Raw genomic sequence first — 16,166 nt, forward strand, 5'->3', positions numbered from 1 at the left:
GAGTCCTTCCTCTGAATCACACAGTCCTAACACTCCTTAACAAGGGTAGTCGTTTGCTACCCTCCAGGGAATTTTAAAAGAGCAGAGAGTTCAGATCTCTGCAGTTCCTAATCTGGCCATAACCTAGACATTTCCATGACCTTCTCCACTGCAGTAACTCTCCTCCTGGGAGTGGCTCCTAACGTCTTGATAATTAGATCTGAAATGCATCAAAGGCTTTCTTGATGTCTGTCCCGAGTGTCCAGTGAAAGTGTTCCACCACTGAATGAACACAGCAAGGGGAAAGGCTGAGTGTCACTTCTGACGGCATGGGGTGTTATTAACAAGACTTCTCTTTTGGGCTCTAGGGTGCTCCTGGTGCTGTTGGTGCTCCTGGCCCTGCTGGAGCCAATGGGGACCGGGTAAGCATGCATTTTCACTGACTTGCAACTCTCTGACTGATAGCGATATCTAAAATTCCCTGCTGCCCTGGCCCCAAAGGGCCCCAGCAATTCATTTTTATGCCTTGGTATAAAGCCCATCTATTTAAAAACATACCTGTTAGTATGGGGCAGCAGGGAACAAATGCTACGTGGTTAAAGTTCTCTTCTTTTTCTATACATGTGCCCAGTATCTGAGCTATACTTTAATCCCTATCTTTTGTTTGAAAGTCTTTTCCTAATGTACTGAGCTTTGCTGAAACCTTCAATTGTGGGGGGAAAAAAATCAATAAAGTACATGTGTTCCCATTTCACATCGAACGGTCCACTTAAAATAGACATTATTTATTGTATTGTGCAAATTGCAGCAAGTAGATCAGCCTCGTGTCCATCTAAAAATTAAAACGTCTTCCTTCTGGTACTGCGGACACTGATTTATAATATTTCTACAAGTGTATGACCAATACCCCTTCAACCTCCAAAGTGAATACAACATTAGGCAGAATAAGAGTCCATTACATTTCTATCTGTGAGACGTGGATTCGTCACCTCTTTGGATGCAATTGTGAACTCTGACAAGAACCCACTGTCTACCTTTGTTTCCTTTCCCTCCTACCTCTTTAAGCATCTGTGTGAGGTGCACTGATGCACTCATTTTTGGCCCCCTTGTAGGGTGAAGCTGGTCCCGCTGGCCCTGCTGGCCCTGCTGGTCCTCGTGGTAGCCCTGTAAGTAGAAACTTGGATCAATTTGGACACGCATAACTTTTAGACACCGATGAATCTGAGGTTTGCTAAGCCATTTTGCAATCCCTTCTCCCACCTAGGGTGAACGTGGTGAGGTTGGTCCCGCTGGCCCCAATGGATTTGCTGGCCCTGCTGTGAGTATCACGTGATGAAAGTTAATCCGGAACCACCCCACGTGAACAAGTAGAGTGAGTTGGAACACCTGAACTGTAACTGTTCGTTTCCAACAGGGTGCTGCTGGTCAACCTGGTGCTAAAGGAGAGAGAGGAACCAAAGGGCCCAAGGGTGAAAATGGTCCTGTCGGTCCCACAGGCCCCGTTGGAGCTGCTGGTCCATCTGTAAGTTGAATCCACAAGTGGTCAACGCAGCCTGTGCGGTTACCCATGAAATCTTGTAACAACATAGATCAGTCAAGTGCCTCCTGCACAGCAGGGAGCATATCAGATAGAAGATGATTTGTAAAATGAGTTAACACTTGTGTACCCACTTTACATATTATAAAAGTATCGTAAATATTGTTTTATCTCATTTATTGGATAACCCCCTAATGGCGGTAATATCAAAGTGGGAATTTTATGTAACACAGATAACCTCTAGATTTGCTTCTAATAGACATGGAAATAATCCATTTGAAGAAAAGAGTAACATTTATCAAGATTGTTTTGTGATTTGACCCCATCTTTCTTTGTTTCCATGTAGGGTCCAAATGGCCCACCTGGTCCTGCTGGAAGTCGTGGTGATGGAGGGCCCCCTGTGAGTACTTAGAGTGGATTTGTATCGTTTTTCTTTCTTCAGAAGCTCTTAGGGACAACTGGAGAGTTTGGAAAGTTTTGGTAATTTGGACTATAATAAGGAGAGTCTTGAGGCTCAAGCTGACTCTATTTGGAGAAATTCTGATACTGAAGTTAAGGGTCATGTTCTTGGAATGTTAACTTAAATTCCAGCTGGAACTCAATGCACTGTATATTCTTACCACTTCACTTGAGGTAGTAATCACAAGGTTAAACCCAGGTAGTTTCATTGTGAAATGAGAGAAATATTTCTTTGGTACCTTTTATCCTTCTATTGATACAGCCCTCTTCTGCCTGACCAAGTCCCTTCCCTGGGTCACATTGACTCCCTAGAGACCCAGAGCTCCCTAGGAATGAACTCCACTGACTCCTCCCTCCTCTCATTGGACAGCGGTTAATACGCTTGTCTTTCATTGTACCTTTCTCTGAACACAAAATGACTCACTCCCTGTCCATTCCCCTAGCACCCAGCCAGGTGGTTAAGAGCTACTAATAGATACCCATTGATGTATAATAATAGTATAGTGTCTTGCCTTTATAACCACCATGTAATATGATAGCATTTCAGAAAGAACTATCAGAGCCTTAATGCAAAACACGTGCATTGCAATCTGGACCGTGGTGCTCAGGAAGATGTGTGGAGATGGAGGGTCTTTGGGGTCCTGGTTAAAATAATACCCTCTCTAGGGCTGTCTCTACCTACTCTTTGGTCCATCCTTGGTCACATGTATTGAGGATTCTCCAAAGGAGAAATTTTCTTCTTACCCAGATTCCTGGAGTTGGTGCTGACTGTGGAATTTTAATGTGCTTGGCTTTTAGGGGGCTACTGGTTTTCCTGGTGCTGCTGGACGGACTGGTCCCCCTGGACCCTCTGTGAGTAAATCACTTCCCAAACATGTCTTCATTTATTTACTCTAGCCAAAACCCCTAGCCTCTAGTAGGAAACTGTTAAGAAACTCTCTATGGAGAAACATGCTACTAGTATTTTGCTATTACTTTCCTAATCTGAAATCAGTTGTTCTGAATCATTAAGGCAAAATCATCAGAAATTATATTTTCTAATATCAGTGTAAGAGGCTTTTATTCATATGAACACAAGTCCCCTTGCCCCTTTTAGGGGCATGGTCTCTGTTTAAAATAGAAATCAAGACAGTTTTAGTCACTTATCAGTTATTTCTATATCTAATTACCCTTTATGGCCAACATTCTGCCTCCATTGTTAAAGTATAATTGTTCCTGAATTTAAAGGTGGTTTGGCCTCTAATTTAATTTTGATCCAGACTCTCCTGTCAGGACTCAAGAGAATTTAATTAATTACCAAGGATTAAGTCTTCTGGTTAATGTTTCAGGGGAAAAAAAAATAGCAGAGATGTTGATTTCTTGGAATCCTTTCACAGGTTCATAACAGGAAAATCTTCATTCCCTGTAGGCATTTAATTAAACCTAGTTGAGAGCATATGTGATTCCTCAATTATGAACAAAATGCCTGTACTGGCTTTCTTCGAGAAGAAATGAGTGGAGTCCTCCAAAACCCACAGTCCCACTTATTTACAACTACCTGTTAAAACTCGGCATAACTCTGATTCCAACATGCTGGCAACTATGGTATAGCATTGCTTTTCCTCACAGATATTTGCCATACCCTCTGCCTCAGTTGTTTAGCTTGTTGTAGCCTCAGGAGAGGAAGGTGAAAATTGCTTCTTTCTACAAGAAAGATTGTTGAAAGGTCTAAACACTTCTCCAAAATGACCAGGATATTATTTTGTGGCTTCAAATTGTTGACATCTTAATGTTTAAAACCTCAGCTGCTCCCTCCCTGCTCCATGATGATTAACAGAAGGTAAGTGACCTCATACATTTGCTCACAGGGTATCTCTGGCCCCCCTGGCCCCCCTGGTCCTGCTGGTAAAGAAGGGCTTCGTGGGCCTCGCGGTGACCAAGGTCCAGTTGGTCGAAGTGGAGAGACAGGTGCCTCTGGCCCTCCTGGCTTTGCTGGTGAGAAGGGTCCCTCTGGAGAGCCTGGTACTGCTGTAAGTGATTTCAGACTCTTCTTTCTTAATACCTTGTGTTGAATTAAAACAAGTCCCATATACAATTCTTCACGTGGCATATATTTGTTGATGAGTATTGCTGGTTCTCAAGTAGAGCTCAACTGAGCCAAGAAATCTATCCAACAGATACTGAGGTGTCAGGGCTTCAATAGATACTCAGAAGACCCTGGGTAGAGATGATAATAAGTGAGTGAACTCGCTGTTTTATCAATTTAGCCCTTTAAGCTGTTGACGGTACCTTACTGGTGCTGGGATTAAAGCAAAATTCGATCGCTGTGGTCATCCTACTGTAAATTAATCAATCTCAGTAAGCTACCAGTTTTTTTAAACATGCAGTGTGCAGTATTATTGCCACCTCTGAAATGTGATTTTACCAGACCTGTTTCAGTTAAAGGCCAAGGTCAAAAATTTTGCTTCCCAGCATAAATTCTATGACTGTATTCCCTCACTCCATGATGGCTTCATTAATCCCAACCACGTGTTTTTAAATGTCATTCCACTGGTCTCAAGGAGAAACCAGGTACAAAGAAATATACATGCCAAAATGGAAACTAATTGTCATCACTAGAGAAAAGACAGCCAAAGAATGTCCTACTAAAAGGTCACTAGCCTTTTTTCTGGGTTTCCCAGGTGGCACTAGGGGTAAAGAACCTACCTACCAATATGCAGGAGACTTACAAGACATGGGTTCAATCCTGGGGTCGGGAAGCTCCCCTGGAGGAGGGCATGGCAGCCCACTCCAGTATTCTTGCCTGGAGAATCCCATGGATAGAGGAGCCTGGTGGGCTATAGTCCATGGGGTCACAAAGAGTCAGGACATGACTGAAGCGACTTCGCACGCGTGCAGCCTTTTTCTACACTAAGGATAAACCCATTCTCAGAATCTCAAACCAACCTGTGTTACCCTGTAGGGTCTTGCAGTAACACTCAGTATTTTTACTGTTGCTTAGGGACCTCCTGGCACCCCAGGTCCACAAGGTCTTCTTGGCGCTCCTGGCTTTCTGGGTCTCCCAGGTTCTCGAGGTGAACGTGGTCTACCGGGTGTCGCTGGGTCTGTGGTGAGTGTTTGACACCATTCTTATCCTCATTAACATCATAAAAGATGCTAAAAGCTGCCACTTCAACTGTGACAGATTGATCACTGAATAACTCCACTTAAGATTTTTTATTCATGGCATTTCTTTATACAGATCACATGTCACTTATCTGAGAAGCTTCAATACTACCTCCGTTAGACACATGTTATAAAGACGCAGCTTAACATTATGCAGAACAATTTTTGTTCTTTTTTACATGCTTAACAACAATATAAGCTCTAATTGCATTTACCCCTTTGAGGTATGAAATGCTAGCATCATTTATCCTGGAGCAAGAATGAAACCCTGCAAGTTCTGAATCATTCCATTAAGCCTAGTATGTGACAGTAACTAGGAACCATCTAATCTCTATAAACGCTCTCACCTTGAATTCATTTTATCTGGAGTATCAGATGAAATGAGGCTTTGTATAGAACTTTCCCAAAGTACATACAACTGACCATCTCAGTGCATAGCAGGAGGGTGAGGATGACCCTAATGACTTCTTACCATGAGGTGGCCCCCTCACTTTCCATTTACCTTCTCTCTTAAAGCTGGAGTCCCCTGATGAGGACTGCTTTGGGAGAGTGAGACTAGCCCTCCATCCAACAAAAGGCATTTTGTCTTCTCTGCCTCTTTAGGGTGAACCCGGCCCTCTCGGCATTGCAGGCCCACCTGGGGCCCGTGGTCCCCCTGGTAATGTGGGTAATCCTGGCGTCAATGGTGCTCCTGGTGAAGCTGGTCGTGACGTGAGTCCAACGTTTGGTTTGTAAAATCTAACTTAGCAGTATGTCATTGTGTGCAGTGTTGTAGCCTGAGCTGACGTCTAGTTGTACTAACCACTCTCAGGACTGAAAATACTAGAGATAACTTGGGCTGGAGAATGAGTCTTTAAGTAGCATACTTCAAGGTGGCCGAAAGACTAGAAACACCTCTAAAAAAAATCTAGGTTTGCAAGTTTCTTGTTCCTGTTTTTGAATAGGCTGAAAGCAGGTTCTCTACTGGGCACTGGGGGTAATGAAGGCAGGTAGCCCAGCTGTAAGGAGCCGGTGGGCTACAATCTCCCTAAGTGCCTTAACTGGTGTGATGTCTTCATAGGGCAACCCTGGAAATGATGGTCCCCCAGGTCGCGATGGTCAACCCGGACACAAGGTCAGTATGCCTCGTCATTGTTCTGGGACCTCAAAGAGGACTGTAGTACACGCCAGACTGATGCTGAGCTTCATGTTTGCCTTCTATAGGGGGAGCGTGGTTACCCTGGTAACGCAGGTCCTGTTGGGACTGCCGGCGCTCCTGGTCCTCAAGGCCCCGTGGGCCCCACCGGGAAACACGGAAACCGTGGTGAGCCTGTAAGTGCACCAACACCAGTCCCTTAATGATGTCATCCTTATGGGGCTTCACCCCCAGCCTCCCCACGCTTGGGAACTGTGGGGGCCTAGGGAGGAGGATCTTGGGGTTGGCTGCTAAGTTGGGCTTTTCTTTTCTGATTCACAGGGTCCTGCCGGTGCTGTTGGTCCTGCTGGTGCCGTTGGCCCAAGAGGTCCCAGTGTATGTACATGGAGATGGTTTCTGCACAGTGTTTAGGGAGGATCAGTCTAGACTGTCCATTAAGAAAACAAATAATACATAGACTATATATATATATATTTTTTTTAATTTAGTCCATGTTGAGAGTTGCTACAGACAGCTTTTAATCTCTTGTATTTCAAATCTCTTCTTATTGGTATTAAATAATCACAAAGATTGGACTTCCTCAGTGGCCCAGAGGGTAAAGAATCCGCCTGCATTGCAGGAGACCCGGGTTCAATCCCTAGGTCGGGGAAGATCCCCTGGAGAAGGGAATGGCAACCACTCCAGTACTCTTGCCTGGAGAATTCCATGGACGGAGGAGCCTGGTGGGCTACAGTCCATGGGGTCGCAAAGAGTTGGACATGACTGAGTGACTAACACTTTGACTTTCAATCACAAAGATTAGCCACTTAAGAGAGAGCTCAACTAAAGAAGATTAAGGAAAGAGGTGGGAGTATCCCCCACCTGGCTTTTAGACCTTTCACATATTGAATTATGTTTGTAAGTAGACTGAACAATACTTGTGGAGAACTGAGTGTTGATTTTCAAAGGTAAATGTCCTATCCTCCTTTTCCTTCGCAGGGCCCACAAGGTATCCGAGGAGACAAGGGGGAGCCTGGTGATAAGGGGCCCAGAGGTCTTCCCGGCTTAAAGGGACACAATGGGCTGCAAGGTCTCCCGGGTCTTGCTGTAAGTACAGTGTGGAGAAACAGCTTATATCTGTACAGATCTTAAAGTCCTTCAGCGAAGAATGAACTTCCTCTGAATTTCACTGCTATTGTTCTAAAATGTCCTACATCGTATTCATTTCCTGTTCTCTGGCCAGCTCCATAGCTCAGAGATAATGCTATTTCATCCCAACACGGAAAGTTGAGGGTTAGAGGAGATAGAAACGTACATACACTAAGATCTCCCAGGCAACAATGTCCTTCAGCCCCACTTAAATAAATATAATTGGAGGAATGACTAATACTGCACTGTGAAATAGCTTGTAGAAGAAAAAAAAAATAATTGAATAGACATAATGAAAGAAAAGAGGCCCATTTTACATTTTTAATTTTCTCAATCCAGAGTCCATTGAAACTAAAATTTTCTGTTCAGTTTTTTAAAATCTGTTCATCAACACATGTTCTAAAAGTGTGATTTTCCTGTTCTCTCTTTAAAGGGTCATCATGGCGATCAAGGTGCTCCTGGTGCCGTGGGTCCCGCTGGTCCTAGGGTAGGTAAATCTAAGAGACGTTTCTCTCTGCAAAGAGCCTGTGGCAGACAGTGAGCCCCAGACGGCTCCTCCCTTGTGGGGTGTTCACTGGCGCACACAAACTTGGTGTCCTTCTTCCCCAGGGCCCTGCCGGTCCCTCTGGCCCTGCTGGCAAAGATGGTCGCACTGGGCAGCCGGGTGCAGTCGGACCTGCTGGCATTCGCGGCTCTCAGGGTAGCCAAGGTCCTGCTGTAAGTATGCTTTGGGGAAATAATAAAGGGCATCACTGACCTATGGGAATATCTTCTTTAGACCACACCAAGACAGTGAAGGGCTTCCTTGGTGGCTCAGGCGGTAAAGAATCCTCCTGCCATGCAGGAAGACCTAGGTTCGATCCCTGAGTTGGGAAGATCCCCTGGAGGAGGAAATGGCAACCCACTCCAGTATTCTTGCCTGGAGAATTCCCTGGACAGAGGAGCCTGATGAGCTACAGTCCACGTGGTTGCAAAGAGTCGGAAACGACTGAGCGACTAAGCATACAAGACAGTGATAACAACACATTAAAGTAGCCCCCCCCCCCCATTTCCCTGCTTTCTAACATATATAAAAATTATCTGTACTTCATGAACTCTTTAAGCCCATCCCTGCAAGGATGCCTTGGAGCAAGTTGTTATTACATGAATTTGATTCTGTTTTACTTATTAGGGCATGCTTTTGTGTGACTCTCCATGGAAAACCTGTTATCGTTGTTGTCTCTCACCGTGACCAAATCCAGAGCCTCTTGTTTCTCCCGTCCACCTTTGCAGGGCCCTCCTGGTCCCCCCGGCCCTCCTGGACCTCCTGGCCCAAGCGGTGGCGGTTACGACTTTGGTTTTGATGGAGACTTCTACAGGGCTGACCAGCCTCGCTCACCAGCTTCTCTCAGACCCAAGGATTATGAAGTTGATGCTACTCTGAAATCGCTCAACAACCAGATTGAGACCCTTCTCACTCCAGAAGGCTCTAGGAAGAACCCAGCTCGCACATGCCGAGACCTGAGACTGAGCCACCCAGAATGGAGCAGTGGTAGGCTGAGATATCCAGGCAGATGACCCTTCTCACAAGTCAGGCCTTTCAAAGTCATCTCCCACCGATAGTTAGAATGAAAGGGTATTTGGGTCAAAATGGCATTATGTGAAATCCTACCCAGTTAGTAAAGTATTTTCTTTTTCCAACCAGCACCCATTTTCAAGATTATCTTTGATACGTGTTTCTGCCTTTTTCATGGCAATACATACCCTGATTTCGATTTTCATGGAGAGAAGAGGAAGAACTGTCGAATTTTGAAAATAGTCACCCTCTTCCTGATAATGTGGAGTAGACAATATAACAGTATGATCAAAAATGTTACTTTTGGGAATCAGAATCTCTGACTAGTAATTATTAGAAAGTAATTGTTAGAATCTATGCTCCTCTCACTCAATGAGAGGTTTTATGATCTAGGTCTTTTTTTTTTTTTTAAGGTTACTACTGGATTGACCCTAACCAAGGATGTACTATGGATGCTATCAAAGTATACTGTGATTTCTCTACTGGCGAAACCTGCATCCGGGCTCAACCTGAAGAGATCCCAGTCAAGAACTGGTACAGAAATTCCAAGGCCAAGAAGCATGTCTGGGTAGGAGAAACTATCAATGGTGGTACCCAGGTAAGGAATTTTACAAACATTCCTTTCCTACTAAATACTATCTAGCACTATTTGCTTTTTAATTATTCTCACTTTAGCCTTTTACCAAAATGGGCTTTTTAAAAGAACCTGCTCTGTTCTTGGGTTCTGTTACTTCCTGGATTGCATATTACAGATAGATTGATTGGACATGTCCATACAATCCGAAAGTTATTATTCAAATATGACTTAACTGATAGTCACTGGAGAAAGTGACAACATCACATAGTGTGAAGGAGTGCAAGCCATCATCTAGCCCAGTATCCATGAACATATGTTTTCAAGATGTGAGCTTTTCTGAATTTCTAATTAATAGTTTTCATTAACTCTACTGGTGGAATATAAAGTTTTCATTAACTCTACCTTCTTGCTCTCTTATTTTTAAAAAGAAACATATATGTGGGGAGAGAAGCTTTATCTGAAATAGGTCCCTTTTTGCGATGACTTGCCTCAGCATGGTAGTTCCTGCGTTCCTTCTAGGTAGCTACTGCTTCAAAGACAAATGAATTGAGTCTCCTTTAAAAGTACAGGTTCATACCTGAGTCCATTGTTCTTCTCTATACCAGACTTTTTTTTTTTTCTTACTTTGACTCTTAGTATGTGAGTCCTTCTTCATTTGACTGGAATTCCCATCTTATTCTCTGTAGTTTGAATATAATGTTGAAGGAGTAACCACCAAGGAAATGGCTACCCAACTGGCCTTCATGCGCCTGCTGGCCAACCATGCCTCTCAGAACATCACCTACCACTGCAAGAACAGCATCGCATACATGGATGAGGAAACAGGCAACCTGAAAAAGGCTGTCATTCTGCAAGGATCCAATGATGTCGAACTTGTTGCTGAGGGCAACAGCAGATTCACTTACACTGTTCTTGTAGATGGCTGCTCTGTAAGTAATAGTGGAATATGGGAATAATTATTTGGGAAGTGGGCTAGTGGAGCTTAGACCATTAAATGAACAGAGGAATGAGAGACCTAACTTATTTTTCTTTCATAAATATATTTGTTTAAATTCAGATGGTAAATCCAGAGTATTCTTATCAGATCTTGCCTTCTGAAATTCTCTGAAATACTGAAATATATACTATGTTCCATGTATTATTTTTCTTTTAGCATGTTTTTTAAATGATGATGTAAAGCCATAACTTACAATTACTTGAGGTTAAAAAGGCCCAGGCTGTAATTTATAATATAGTACATAATGGGCTTCCCAGGTGGCGCTACTGGTAAAGAACCCACTTGCCTATGCAGGAGACATAAGAGATGTGGGTTTGATCCCTGGGTTGGGAAGATCCCCTGGAGGAGGGCATGACAACCCACTCTAGTATTCTTACCTAGAGGAGCCTGGAGGGCTACAGTCCACAGGGTTGCAAAGAGCCGGACATGATTGAAGCAACTTAGCATGCATGCATAATAAGATAATTATATGTGAATAATATCTGATATATCATATATTTCTATATAAATATGTGTTCTATATAATTATATACTGTATAATATAATTGTATGTAATATATCTAATTATATAATATAATACAAGATGATTAGATTCCATAACAGTGCTGCTTTATGTACATTCTTGTCTTCTATTTTTAAACAGAAAAAGACAAATGAATGGGAGAAGACAGTCATTGAGTATAAAACAAACAAGCCATCTCGCCTGCCTATCCTTGATATTGCACCTTTGGACATCGGTGGCGCTGACCAGGAAATCAGATTGAACATTGGCCCAGTCTGTTTCAAATAAACGAACTCAACCTAAATTAAAGAAAAAGGAAATCTGAAAAATTTCTCTTGGCCATTTCTTTTTCTTCTTTCCTAACTGAAAGCTGAATCCTTCCATTTCTTCTGCACATCTACTTGCTTAAATTGTGGGCAAAAGAGGAGAAGGATTGATCAGAGCATTGTGCAATACGATTTAATTCACTCCCCCTCCCTTTCCCCCTCTCCAAAAGATTTGGAATTTTTTTTTTCAACACTCTTACACCTGTTGTGGAAAATGTCAACCTTTGTAAGAAAACCAAAATAAAAATTGAAAAATAAAAACCATGAACATTTGCACCACTTGTGGCTTTTGAATATCTTCCACGGAGGGAAGTTTAAAACCCAAACTCCCAAAGGTTTAAACTACCTCAAAACACTTTCCTGTGAGTGTGACCCACACGGTGAGGTGCTGACCAGAGATGAGCTGAGGTGTTTGTGCTTTTTTTGTTCAAAATACAAAGGTGCTAATTAACAGCATTTCAGATACTTGAAGAATGTCGATGGTGCTAGGAGAATTTGAGGAGAAATACTCCTCTGCTGTTGAGCTGTATTGTGCATTTTTTTCACCTGACTTAACATCAGTGCTTTACATCTTATTCCCACAAAGTAAGTGGACCGTTTGCCCGACATTGTCCTCCTCTTTAAATCCGGCATTTGTTCTTTGCTAGTCTCATTTTCATCCTCTCCCACGGTTCCAAAGAAGTCTTGTTTCTTGGACAAGCAGAAAAATTAAATTGTACCTATTTTGTATATGTGAGATGTTTAAATAAATTGTGAAAAAAATGAAATAAAGCATGTTTGGTTTTCCAAAGAAAATACTGAGTAGCATTCCTTGCTTCAGTGCTCTTTGCAATATAAATATGGATTATAGCAGCTCTACCAGCCATAATACCAAGTGTTTCTCATTAGATAGAAACTCTGGGAGAAAGAGCAGCAAACAAGCACCCTGGAGATCTGAGCTCCAATTCTGGCTCAGCTCCGTCCAGCTAGCTGACCTTGGGCATTTCACCTTCCTGAGTTTCACTATTTATCTATAATATGGGGAATATTCCTTCTCTGAACTAGCATTTGCCCTACTCAAAATACATAACACCTAAGCAACATGGCAGAGGTTGACCCACATTTGTTCTAAGTAGAGGTCCATAGAACCTTTTGGTTTATTACCCACTAAGCACTTTGAAACAGTGGCTGCAAGTTGGTCTATGCACAATTAATACTATTAACTAAATCAGTTTCAAATATTCAGTGAAAAATGCCATACACTTAAATCTGCTGCAACTGAGTACAGTGCCTGTGGAGAGGTAATGTGGGTGCTGTCGATCAGCGCAGACAGTTGTGGATAATAGTACCATGAACACCCACCTGCCAAATCAAGTTCATTCTTCTCCCCTGCACCTTTCAATGACATCTTTAATACACTTAAACATAGTAGTGTGTCAAGGAAAATGTTAAGATTCATTTAGAACTTATTTCCTGTTGCAGAACATAATTGTGATTGTAATATTTGCCTCCTGCTATAAAGTCATCATGAGATTCAATTAGTTTTAAAAGCAAAAGACTGAACATGATAAAAATCTAAAATTAACTCTGAAAAGTTAGCAAGGTCTACTAACCAAATGATAATTTCAAATTTTGGTCCTCTACCACCAAAATCAGAACACTAGGATGCTTATTAAAATGCAGATTCCCAATCCTCAGCCACCAAATTAAGACCTAGCAAGGAATGAGTATTCTTTTAAGCACCTTGAAAAATTCTGACAGTGTACCAATTGGGATACCATTGGATAAGGTGATTTCAAACAATCCTTTGTAGCTTTAACACTTTATGTTTGGCAAGAAAGAATCAAAACCCTTGACCAAGTAACATACAGAAAACTGAACCTTTGGGATCATAGTACTAGTACTCCCCACAAACTGCTAATTGAAATAACAAAGGTAAATTTACATAATAACCAGTTAGAAATCTCTGGATTAAAAATAAGCTACGCTCAGGCTTGCAGTATAAGAAACAACCATAAAGATAGCATAAAGAAGGGAGAAAGAGAAGCAGGAATAAAACCGACATTTATTGACTACCAACTATGAGCCTAAACTATGCTATATGATAATGACTTGTCAAACTATATCCAAATAGGGATATTTCCTAAGCCAGCAGACACTTAATAGTCACTTACTCATCTATCTGTGACTAATATAGTGAAATAGTTAAATAATGGTATACCTGATAGATAACAATAAGGAAACAAATGATGGCATATCTAATAAATACCAATGAGGAAAAATTGATATATCTAACAGGTAATAAAAAGAAAACAGTGAAATAAAAATTTATATCCCAGTAACATTTCTGAGGATACTTAAACAAAAGAAAAAAGATAATAGAATGTCACAGTCTTTAAAATATATTCAAGTACACTGTCATTAAAAATATTTTAAATGTATATAAAAATACTAAGAGTAGGTATATTGATGTAGTAACAATAGAAATGATTTTATGTATAAATTATTCAAATTTGCTGCAATGTAGTTATATTACTTTTGTCATTTACAACAAATTTAAAATATCGTGAAAAGAAATAAGCAGTCACAAGTGAAAACAATCCTGGTTGAGGAGGGACCAACCCCAGAGGAAGGGTGGTCATCCTGCCACTCACCCACCCACCTTCTGAAAGAGAAGGAAAATCCTCACCCAAAGTGTCATTATTCATCACATCCCAGCTGCTCTGGGGACACTGGGGAGAGGAGTACAAAGCCGTACCGCAGCAGCGTCCTCAGGGAGCTCACAGTTCAGTTGCAGGGAGGGAACAAAATCATGTGTGAACACAATTTTAAATGAAGTGTCCTCCAACGGTAGCAGAGGACTCCATTAATTAATGAGATGGAGTGTCAAGAAACTGACCCTAGCCTCATGCAATAACAGTAATACTGGGACTGGCCGGCTAGCTCTTGCCAGAGATCTCATTTCGCCTTCTAGCCCTCTGTCTGGCTAAACGTTTCTTCTCTGGAGGCCACATTCTAGAACAGTCTGGTACTTACCAAGCCAGGAGATCCACTCTTTCTGTTCCCAGCGCCGGGCAACGTCCTGAAGGCTTGACCCTTGAACAGTAGATCCCCTCTTTAAAGGCTAATCACCGGACTCCAGGGACACTCCTCACAACATCTCTTGACCTTTGGTCATGCGAAGGTCAGCTGCCTCGAATTTGTGCTGGCATGAGAGGAAGCAAGATGGCCCAGCAGAGAGCGAAGGAGCTAGGTAGCCAAGATGAAGGGAAGAGATACTAATCAAGTCTGGTAAAAAGGGTCATTTAAAATTCTAAAATCCATACAGCTAATGCACTGGCAAAAAGCAGAGACAACTGACCAAGGCTGAACACATCTGTATCTTTAATGCCCAAAGACTTTTTTCAGCTATTCCACTTAATATCACTGAAAAGGAAGTTCAGAAATTGAATTATATATAAGGAAAGTTGGAAATGTCGTTTGGGGTCAGAACTTTGATCCATCTAGATGAGTGCTTTGCCTTTGACAGTGGCCCCTGGGGAAATTTGGGAGAAAGAGTGGTTGGCACTTCCCATGAAGCCAGCCTCAAAACTCCCATTTAATAGCCCATTTTAAATCTTCTTTGTACACAGATGTATCTAAACCCTTGCAGAGCCCGCTATCTATTTTGAAATATGTTGGTATTACAGTACCAACAGGAGAGAGCTAATGCTGAATTGTGAGCTCAGCTTCCGGGCCCTCTGATCAAGTAAGTAAAATAGGCTTTCTGTCCCTATGCCTGGATCAGCCAGGGAGCCAACAACTCAGTATCCTCAGGGAGCACCAGTAACTGCAGCGAGGGGGCCACAGGCAGCCCGCAATGACTGACTTGTCCCCACAGTTCAGAGAAACGAGCACATAATTTGTGGTCAGCAGCCAAGGTTAAGAGCACCAGCTCCACCACTGACTAGCCAAGGGCCCTTGGGAGAGTCTCTAAAGCTTCCTGAGAATTTGGTTAACAAATCTCTGCTCTCAGAGATTTCCATGAGCATACCTACTCTGCCTGTCTCACAGGACCACTGGGAGAGCCAAATGGGGAAGTGTGCAAGTGCTTAATGAAGTGTAGACAAATGTTACTTGTCATCGTTAGGTTCAAAACTTCCAGTCACTTGTAGTCACCCCTTGATTTAAGTTCCTATCTGTGGCCCTCCAATTTAGGGGGAGGAGAGATTAGAATTTAAATTTAATTAGCACCATTCTCTAAATTGGTGGTTGATCAATTTTGAGTTGTGCCTTCCTATCAGTAAAAATGTAAGCTCTTAGAATTAATTTTGTTAATCTCTTTATATACTAACGCTATATGTGTACTACAGTACTAATATATTATGTGCAATATAAAACCTAAGTGGAAAAAATTTTTAGAGAAAAAATAAAAACAAAGAGAAAATTTCACACTTCTCTGGATCATTTGGCACACACCTTGGTGTCCACCACCTATTCACCCCACGTCTCTGAGACTATTGTTCCAAACAAGAATTTGTGGTAGGCTCCAGGGGAGGGCAGAATGTCAATAAATTCCTGAAACAGAGGGTTAAATTTTGCGTGCATATGCATATTTATTGGAAAAGGGTCCACAACTTTCTTCAGCTACTCCAAGGGGTCTAAGACCAAAAATGATGTCATAAACCACCAACCAGAAGAAATACTACTCACTTCATTAAACTTGGACTTTTCTGAACTATGACGCTCATATCTCATCTTGGGTCTCATACTCAACAAGCTGCTTCTCCTATCCTAAGACCCAAGAGAACAAACCAATGGCCCAAATTAAAACAGAGGTTTGTCATTCATTCTTCCACTTTCCTCCTA

General features: G+C 42.1%; 1 protein-coding gene across 1 annotated transcript in view; it reads left to right on the forward strand.

Moving 5' to 3' along the window:
- COL1A2 (collagen type I alpha 2 chain) overlaps positions 1 to 11,615 on the forward strand; it is a 36,342-nt gene extending 24,727 nt beyond the window's left edge. The window contains exons 34-52 of the mRNA XM_065939787.1: positions 348 to 401; positions 1,092 to 1,145; positions 1,244 to 1,297; positions 1,394 to 1,501; positions 1,863 to 1,916; positions 2,774 to 2,827; positions 3,823 to 3,984; positions 4,956 to 5,063; positions 5,723 to 5,830; positions 6,180 to 6,233; positions 6,323 to 6,430; positions 6,576 to 6,629; positions 7,233 to 7,340; positions 7,816 to 7,869; positions 7,992 to 8,099; positions 8,655 to 8,913; positions 9,351 to 9,535; positions 10,201 to 10,443; positions 11,155 to 11,615. Of these exons, the coding sequence (XP_065795859.1) occupies positions 348 to 401; positions 1,092 to 1,145; positions 1,244 to 1,297; positions 1,394 to 1,501; positions 1,863 to 1,916; positions 2,774 to 2,827; positions 3,823 to 3,984; positions 4,956 to 5,063; positions 5,723 to 5,830; positions 6,180 to 6,233; positions 6,323 to 6,430; positions 6,576 to 6,629; positions 7,233 to 7,340; positions 7,816 to 7,869; positions 7,992 to 8,099; positions 8,655 to 8,913; positions 9,351 to 9,535; positions 10,201 to 10,443; positions 11,155 to 11,301 (2,076 nt within the window). The 3' untranslated portion in view covers positions 11,302 to 11,615. The remainder of the gene's footprint in view (positions 1 to 347; positions 402 to 1,091; positions 1,146 to 1,243; positions 1,298 to 1,393; positions 1,502 to 1,862; positions 1,917 to 2,773; positions 2,828 to 3,822; positions 3,985 to 4,955; positions 5,064 to 5,722; positions 5,831 to 6,179; positions 6,234 to 6,322; positions 6,431 to 6,575; positions 6,630 to 7,232; positions 7,341 to 7,815; positions 7,870 to 7,991; positions 8,100 to 8,654; positions 8,914 to 9,350; positions 9,536 to 10,200; positions 10,444 to 11,154) is intronic.
- Positions 11,616 to 16,166: the final 4,551 nt, after the last annotated feature.

This window comes from Muntiacus reevesi, chromosome 6 (genome assembly GCF_963930625.1).
Source record: "Muntiacus reevesi chromosome 6, mMunRee1.1, whole genome shotgun sequence".
NCBI lineage: Eukaryota > Metazoa > Chordata > Mammalia > Artiodactyla > Cervidae > Muntiacus > Muntiacus reevesi.